This window comes from Cucurbita pepo, chromosome 14, assembly GCF_057944985.1.
Source record: "Cucurbita pepo subsp. pepo isolate OVF chromosome 14, ASM5794498v1, whole genome shotgun sequence".
Taxonomy (NCBI): domain Eukaryota; kingdom Viridiplantae; phylum Streptophyta; class Magnoliopsida; order Cucurbitales; family Cucurbitaceae; genus Cucurbita; species Cucurbita pepo.
The window spans coordinates 3,276,700-3,285,693 of record NC_141811.1 but is presented as its reverse complement, the minus strand read 5'-3'; the positions used below and the strand labels follow the sequence as shown (position 1 = coordinate 3,285,693).

At 34.3% G+C, this 8,994-nt stretch overlaps 1 protein-coding gene across 1 annotated transcript; it reads left to right on the top strand.

The window, feature by feature from the left end:
* The first annotated feature begins 3,131 nt into the window (after nucleotides 1-3,131).
* LOC111809752 (SGNH hydrolase-type esterase superfamily protein) lies at nucleotides 3,132-8,634 on the top strand. Its single transcript, XM_023696157.2, has 6 exons — nucleotides 3,132-3,375; nucleotides 3,473-3,550; nucleotides 4,458-4,598; nucleotides 5,981-6,057; nucleotides 6,888-7,052; nucleotides 8,268-8,634. The coding sequence occupies exons 1-6, from the start codon at nucleotides 3,277-3,279 to the stop codon at nucleotides 8,434-8,436; spliced, it is 729 nt and encodes a 242-aa protein (XP_023551925.2). The 5' UTR covers nucleotides 3,132-3,276; the 3' UTR covers nucleotides 8,437-8,634.
* Nucleotides 8,635-8,994: the final 360 nt, after the last annotated feature.

Genomic DNA, 8,994 nt, shown 5'->3' with positions numbered 1-8,994 from the left:
TTTAAGTGCGAAAAATGATTTTAATTAATAATAAACCATAATTAATAGGATTCCATTAAATTCATAAAAATTGAATTAAAAAATATATTGAAAAAGGGAATTAATTTACCTAGGAGTGGTCAAAGTTTCTAGGAAATTGATGACCAACCAAAGAATGGTACGGAATAATGTAAATAATATGAAAAGATGGAGCCCACCGACAAATAAAACTTTATGCTATAATTCAAGCTATAGTGAAGATTTAATTAATGAAATGACAATATCATATTGTATAATTATATATTGATGAAAACATTGGGTTATACAAATTAAAATATAATGTGACTTTAATTACTATATGATGGAAAAATTTATTGGGTTTGGTTAAGGGTTTTGCCATAAAAGTATAAGTTTCCAGAATAAGCAAATTCCTATGTTGAAAGAAAAAGTACAAACAATTTTAGTTTTTTTTTTTCATCCACAGTAAAATTCTCAAAAGAATATATTTTAAGGAAAGGAATAAAAAAAAAGGGAATAATTAATATATTATTAATTAAATAATCCCACTTCCCTATCATATACTATATACTATATACTTCTATAATATATATATATATACATAGCTAGCTATATAGGTATGAACCATATTCCCATTTAATGCATCTTTTATTTTTCTAGATTTGTATAAATATTTTTAATGAATTTCATTATATATGTGACCGTGGAAATGAAACATTATTTATAAGGGTGTGGAAACTTCGACTATTTGTAACAACTCAAGCTCACTGCTAACAAATATTGTTAATTTTAGCTCGTACTGCTGTCAACCTCATGGTTTTTAAAACGCGTTTGCTAGGGAAAGGTTTTGACACCCTTATAAAGAATGTTTCATTCTCCTCTCCAACTGTAGTTGGATCTCATAATCTACTCCCTTTGGGATATTGCGTTCTCGTTGGTACTCGTTTCTTTCTCAGATCGATGTGGGACCCTCCAATTTTATCGGATGTGTAACAACCCAAAATTTTATACTTAATTTAAGGTCGTTACTGTTGGTATTAGAGCCAAGATATCGGACGATTTGCCAGCTTTCTCACTGTTTCTCGAAGGAGGGTAGACATAAAGCGGTGTGCTAGTAAAGACGTTGGGGCTCGAAAGGGGGTGGATTTGGTGGCAGTCCCACATCGATTGGATGAATGAAAGAATGTCAGCGAGGACGCTGACCCCAAAAGAGGGTCGATTGTGATGTCTCACATTGGTTGGAGAGGAGAACAAAACACCAGTTATAAGGGTGGGGAAACCTTTCCCTATCAGACACGTTTTAAAGCCTTGAGGAGAAGCCTAAAGAGGATAATATTTGCTAGTGGCGGATCTATTGGCTAGTGTCGGGTCCTACTAGACGAGTTTCATAGGGCGTAACGTGATTATTAATAAAGAAAAGTGAGAAGCAAATAATTGAGGAATTGAATTGTTGCTTTATTTATATAAAAAATAAAAAAAATAAAAAAATAAATGGAATAAATATTCCATTGACTTTGATGCAATAACCACCAGCAAAAGCCTCTGCCCCCTCGCACTCCTAAATCAACATTATAATTTTATAATAAACATCAGCATGCACCACCTGATTGGCCACTTTGGAGCTTTTAATATTTATTACATTAAACAAACAAATAAATAAATAAATAAATAAAAAGGTGGAAAATTAAACAATTAAAAATTCTAGAATAATTACAAATTAAATATTCAAATAATTTTATTACAATTAACGGTATCCACTGTATTTTTGGAAGATGGGTTAAATTATTTTTATTTTTTAAATTTTAGGAATTTATTTAATTATAAAAAGAAAATCGTATCAAAACGAATCTATTATTACAGTAATTTAAATAAAATAAAGCTCAAACTTCAAAGCTATTCCACTTTTATTTAATTTTAATTTAATTAATTAATGTATTTTTCATATTAACTTCGAATTTTGTGCATGTCACATATCCCTTTAGATCTGCCTGCACATATGCCACCACCTAGTATTTATCGAAACCATCGTACAATATAATGAATTTTAAATTCTATTTTAATCCCAACTTTTTTATTTTTATATTAATTTAGATATTTAAATATTTTTCGTTTTTTTTTTAATTATTAATTCACGATTTATTTTTTAGTTAGAATTTACAAATTTTCTATGGTTAACCTTTTTTTCTTTTTCTTTAGTCAACTATATATTAATTTCTAAAAAGAAATAAAAAAAAGAGAAATTAAGAAATTGGGATGAGCTGGTAAGCATAAAATAAGATTAATTAATATAAATATTTTAAAACCATAAATTATTGAATGATGTCAGCTGGTTCCGTACGGGGAGTATATTTAAATATTTTTCTTACCGTTATTGTGCTGGTTTTCCTTTTAATAAAACTTGTTAATTTTAGTTAATTTTTTTAAAAAATATTATTTTTGAATCTTTCCCCATAAACTTTAATATAAATTAATATAAATATTATTTGAGTTAAATAATAATAATAATAAATTTTTGTTCCAAAAAATGTGTTTCCGTTTAAATCCTTGAAAATTGTCTATATAGATCTGATGAGGATTATTGGGAGTGAGTCCCACATGGGTAAATTTAGTGGAAGATCGTGAAGCATTTTGAGGAAACCCAAAGCCCCACATTGATGGTCTAAGGGTTTATACCTAGCCAACATTTAGCCAAAGCAAATTCGTTTGAGCCATATTTTTTTACTTCGTTTTTTTTTTTATTTTTTTTATATTTAATCATTTTTTTCCTAATAAGCAATGGAAACTTTGACCAAATATAAATAAACAATAATGCAATAATGCATGTTTTTTAAATTAGAAAAAATAAAATTGTATTTTTAATTGATTCACGTTGGTGTTAAAATAATAGCATAATTAAGCTTATTAAATTTATAAATTTGTTTTTTTTTTTGAAATTTTAATAGCGACAAAGAAATATTTGAAAATTAATTTACTATTTATATAATTTAATAAAATTATTAATTTTGGGTTTTTTATTAAATATTTGAAATAATTTTAAGCATTTATAAATTTATTTGGATTAATTGAAGGCTAAATAATGACACGTGGCTAGCGTTTAACGCGTGTTTAATTTTATTTTCTTTTTTTCGCGGGCCGAAGCCTGGTGCTCGCGCCTGTACAACCTCAGGAAACTTCAATTTCACGAGTAGACTCGAATGCTTGTAAGATCGGTGTGCAAGAGATTGATAAGAGCCCATTTTCGTTCTCGAAGGGTTGATCGGAGCTTCGAAATAGCAGACTATGAGGCCTGAGATCGTTCTATTTGGGGATTCTTTGACTGCGCAATCCTTCGGCTCAGGCGGATGGGGAGCTGCGCTTGCTGACACTTACTCTCGGAAGGTGGATTCTCTTTTCTTTCATTCTTTAATTTGTGTTTTCGTTCAAGTTTTTGAAGTTTTTGTGTTCGTAAGTGGGTTCTTGTTTGACTGATTTACAGGCCGATGTCTTAGTTCGTGGCTACGGCGGATACAATACTCGATGGGCTTTGTTTTTACTTCATCACATTTTTCCATTGGTATGTGTTATAGTGCGCTTTTTGTTCCTTCTCTACTTTGATTTTGAGGACTTTGTTTTTACTTGAATTTGTTTCGTTATGTTCAGTAAGTGATCTTGGTGATTATTCGCATTTTTAGTACTTTTTGGGCGTTTTTTTGTAATGCAACCTATCATTGTAGCTATGTTGTGGGAATTGTGCCCGTTTCTGATTCTTACAATTGATTTCAATTTAATTGAGGAAAAATTGGAAAGTTTTGCTCAATGGGGCTAAACTTACAGGGAGATCACACAATGAACTCAAAGATGAGATTGAACTACAAACCAAACACATTGTGTGAAAGATTTTGGAGTATTGTTGTCAGTTAATGATATTGTACATGAACATGTTTGGGAGTCTAAATACGTACCTGGTGGGATGTAACAGCCCAAGCCTACCACTAGTAGATGTTGTCCTCTTTAAGTTTTTCCTTTCGGATTTCTCCTTAAGGTTTTTTAAAATGCATATGCTAGGGAGAGGTTTTCACACTCTTATAAAGAATACTTCGTTCTCCTCTCCAACCGATGTGGGATCTCCCATGGGATGGTGTGCAGAATTCTTGTGGCAAAGAGCCAATTATAGTTGAATTATTTGGCCCCTAGATACGTAGGATGCCGGGTTTAGTGGCCCATAATTGACTTGCCTTCACCAAAAAGCTTAATCTCTTGATGCTCAGCTCACAAGGAGTGCCTCTCGAATTGGGGGTTTTCAACCTTGCCTCATTGCAAAGTCTGTGTTTTCATGCCCCTTTGAGACCATAAAATAGGAACCAGTAGATATTCTTTGTACTAGCTTACACAGTCATGGGTAGAAACATCTTTGTAGGCTTCCGAAAATGATGTTTCTTGTATATTTGCATTCCAAATAATTTGCATCACTTGTAATGCAGGATATCCCAAAGGCCCCCATTGTTGTGACAATTTTCTTTGGGGCCAATGATGCAGCTATTTTTGGGAGAACAAGTGAGAGACAACACGTACCTCTTGACGAGTACAAGGATAATCTTAAAAAGATGGTAAATCATTTGAAGGTACTGACTCCTTTCTTCACTGCTCGAAATCTTTTCGAGCATACTGTGTTAATATTCTTTTTGAAGATTTAAATGACTGTAAGACATTAGTCCATCACTTTTTTATTTCATCTGTTTATAAGTTCCCCATTGACAAGGTAGTTGCTTCAGGAAGAGAGATGTTAAAAAATATATTTATGAATTAGTTCAAAGCAGGAGTACAACTTACAATTACTGGAAATGCTTTAATAGACTTTCATATTTTCTTTTGATTTGTTCTGTTGGCCATTAATTTGGTACATTCTGAAATTGTTGAAGACTAATGGATTGGAGAGGACAGAGCCACCCTCAACTATTTCGTGCTCACGAGATCGTTAAAACACTTCAGACTATACATACTTAGATATTTCATGTAAGGGTGTATTGAAGACTGAATTAAGTGCACGCTTGTCGAGATTAGCATGAATGGTGATACTAAGAAGAAAGTCTCCATTGTACTGAAAAAAGTTTTGGCTATTTAGCTATTTGGATATGCCCCGGGAACTAATCTTAGGAGTTTAAACATTTTGGAATCGAGTTATAGAAAGGGCGAGATCTACCTTTCTAAGTGGCAGACATGTTACATCTAAATAGGTTAGATTAGTCTAGTCACTAGTGCATTGAGTAACCACCGTTAATTGGCCGAGTTGTCTTAGACATTTGGTAAACTCGTATTTTTTAGATAATAAGTTCAAACCATGGTGACCTCCTATCTAGATAATAAACATCCTACGAGTTGTGATTTTGCACGAGTCTTTTGAAATTGTTTCTTTGAGGCGTTTGGCTTATGCTTTGTCAAATCTCGGGATTGTAGAGAGATGATCAAGGAGATCCTTCTTCAGTCGCTCTTTCGTGAGAAATGGAGGTTCTTATGAGCTTCGGTAGCGAAGTTATTTTGTAACTATCCTTTAGGGGTCGTTTGGTATAAGGTTTAAAGGTTTATAACGGTGTTTAATTCTATTAGAGAATGTTTTTCAGATTCTTATAGGAATAAATTATTTCAATACTTCAATGCTTCCCCTCACTTGTGGGTTTGGAAATTTGTAGAAGGCTCCAACAAGTAGAAATTAATATTAATTGGGGAGGAAACACACGACTTTTGTTATGATACAATGTTAAATCACCACTTCAACCAGGGTTATAGCTAATTATGGGTGCTGTGAAATGAAAGAAATCATGTGGCCTTTAATGAGCTCAATTCAAAGGTTTCGAAAGAGTCAAGTTTCTTTTTCGTTCCTCTGGTGCACTCTTCCCAGTTTCTTATGTAATTGTAGCACTCTTTTGATTCAACCCTGTTGGATTATTTTCTTGTATCCACTTCTCCCCCATTTACATCTCATTGCATTGTGGCATTTTGATTGCAGGAGTACTCCCCAACCACGTTGGTGATACTTATTACTCCTCCTCCTGTCGACGAGGACGGGCGTAATGAATATGCACGGTATGACTTTTTGTTTCAAATCGCTGCTCAAACTTTTTAGCCTTTTTATGGTGTAGTGGTACGTACAACTGTCTATATATTCCATCTTTCTACTTTTCCTTCAACTAGTTGTTAGGATCGCACAACACACACTATGAACACAAAGAACAGGAGAAGGAAAGTGCAAGGAAAAATCTTGGATGGATGTTTATATTGATGACTTCAAATATGTACAGTAAGAGAGAATACAAAGTGTACATAAAGTACATTTTCAGAGTAGCGCTAAGGGAAATATTTATGGTTCAGTTTACTATATATAACTTTTCTCTAGGTATAGTCATCTACTATATATAACTATCTACCATATATAATAAAACCTCTAATATGATCATTTACTTTACATGTTATTTATCCTATATATAACTTTACATGTATAATAGCAGATGACTCCATAATAACCCAACACTAGTTTCATATTAACATATAAGTTATATATCGAGTATTACCAGAATATACTTTTTCATTCTTGAACCTACTGTGTAAATGTTTGAACCTGTCGAGTCCAAATGTACTCTATGCCCCTATTACGCCTTCGTTGCAGATCATCACCGATATTGGCATTTAAAGGTGGTCTAGGAACACAATCTTCAGCATGGTATAAAAATGCTTAGTCTGTGTGGTTCATTCCAGAAATTCCCTGGACTCTATTCTCTCTTATATATTTTAAGTTCAAAGTTTCATCAATATGCTGAAGAGAGATTTTTTATCCTACTCAGACCAAGGCAACTCTACTTGTTTAAAAGCCAATTAATTCTTGATTGTGAAAATGAACTTGTGTGTTAATCTATCAGATCTCTTTATGGTGATAAAGCAAGAGAATTGCCTGAGAGATCAAATGAAGTAACTGGGCTTTACGCGAAACAATGCCTTGAACTAGCTAAGGAAATGGGTCTTCTCGCCATTGATCTATGGTCCAAGTTGCAGGAAACGGAGGGTTGGCAGAAAAAATTTCTCAGGTCAGTGAATCCAACTCCTAGTTCACAAGTTTTACTCATGTTTTAAATATGGCTGCTGTTATCTTTAATGTTATATGTCCGACTACACTTAAAAAGTTATTCCAAATCAATCCTTAGTCTCATGAATCAAATTTGATATCTACGAGTGAGAGGGATTGTTAATGAAGATTATAAATAATTCAATGTTCTTCAATGTGATATCCCACGTTGGTTGGGGAGGAAAACGAAACACCCTTTAAAAGCGTGTAGAAACCTCTCCCTAGCAGATGCATTTTAAATCCTTGAGGGGAAGCCCAAAGAGGACAATATTTGCTAGTGATGGGCTTGGGCCATTACAAATGGTAACAGAGCGAGACACCGGGCGATGTGCCAACGAGGAGGCTGTTCCCCATAGGAGGGTAGACACGAGACGGTGTGTCAGTAAGGACGCTGGCCCCCCAAAGGGGGGGTGGATTTGGTAGGGGTCCCACATCGATTTGAGAAAGGAACAAGTGCCAGCGAGGACTCTAGGCCTTGAAGGGGGTGAATTGTGATATCCCACATTGGTTGGGGAGGAGAATGAAACACCCTTTAAAAGCGTGTGGAAACCTCTCCCTAGCAAACGCGTTTTAAAGCCTTGAGGGGATCCCACATCGATTGGAGAAAGGAACAAGTGCTAGCGAGGACGCTAGACCCTGAAGGGGGGTGGATTGTGATATCCCATATTGGTTGGGGAGGAGAACGAAACACCCTTTAAAAGCGTGTAGAAACCTCTCCCTGGCAGACGTGTTTTAAAGCCTTGAGGGGAAGCCCGAAAGGGAAAGTCTAAAGAGGACAATATCTGCTAGCGGTGGATGGGCCGTTACATTCAACTCAACTTTCAAGTGATATTAATTGTTGTGCATTGAAATTTGTGAGTTAATGTGAGATCCCACATCAGTTGGAGAGGGGAACGAAGCATTCTTTAGAAGGGCATGAAAACCTCTCCCTAGTAGACACGTTCTAAAATCGTGAGGCTGACAATGATACGTAACGGGGCCAAAGTAGACAATATCTACTAGCGGTGAGCTTAGGCTGTTACAGTTGAACTGTTCTTATTCTAACTCGATAGCTTAAACTCTAAATCGAACGGTCACACAAGCATAGCGAAGAAGTAGAATTCCTAGAATGAACGTCCACCCCACCCCCGTTTCGTATGAACTTAGTAGTGAGGCATTGTTTGTGTTTTACATGTAGGGATGGATTGCATTTCACGCCAGAAGGCAATGGAATTCTGCACCAAGAACTAGAGAAAGTACTGAATGAAACATCAGTTTCTGCTGCAAAATTGCCTCTTGATTTCCCACATCACTCAGAGATCGATGGAAAAAGCGCCGAAAAGGCCTTCCAATATCTTTCTTTGTGATATACTTTCATCATCATATCTTGTTATGGAAGAAAGCTTTATTTGTATTTACATTTGATTGTAAACCATAATGTTCTGTCTTCTATTTGGTCTTGTCTTGTTTGATGAGTATGAATATTAAATATTAGAGACGAAAATGTGTTTATTTGAAACAATTCTTTTAATGTTTAATTATTAATGAAAATCTTTATTAGTTAATATTATTTGTTTGTTTACTAATATGAAAAATGTATTGAATACTTAATTATTAACTTTAGCATTTTGGATGAAATATTTATAGGTTATATTTAGAGATGTTTATTTTATCAACTGGGTCTCACGTGGACTCGCTCGAAACAGAAAGGGGATTCCCCGTTTAGACGGAAAATGAGGAAGGGAGTGGGAAACATGTTTTTCCCGCTGGGATGAGATTATATTCTCCGTCCTCGTCCTCGTCTCCGTCTCGCTTAATATAAATATATTTTATTGTAATATTTAAACTTTTAACGGTTAAAGATTATATTATAATATTAAAATTCAAAATTTTAGAAATTAGGTTGGTAAAACATTTATATATAT

Bases quoted from the DNA above. Each gene is read 5' to 3' on its own strand.
- LOC111809752 (XM_023696157.2), top strand. From the start codon at position 3,277: ATGAGGCCTGAGATCGTTCTATTTGGGGATTCTTTGACTGCGCAATCC. The intron at 3,551-4,457 runs GTATGTGTTATA...CTTGTAATGCAG, and splicing joins TTCATCACATTTTTCCATTG to GATATCCCAAAGGCCCCCAT. The intron at 6,058-6,887 runs GTATGACTTTTT...TTAATCTATCAG, and splicing joins GGGCGTAATGAATATGCACG to ATCTCTTTATGGTGATAAAG.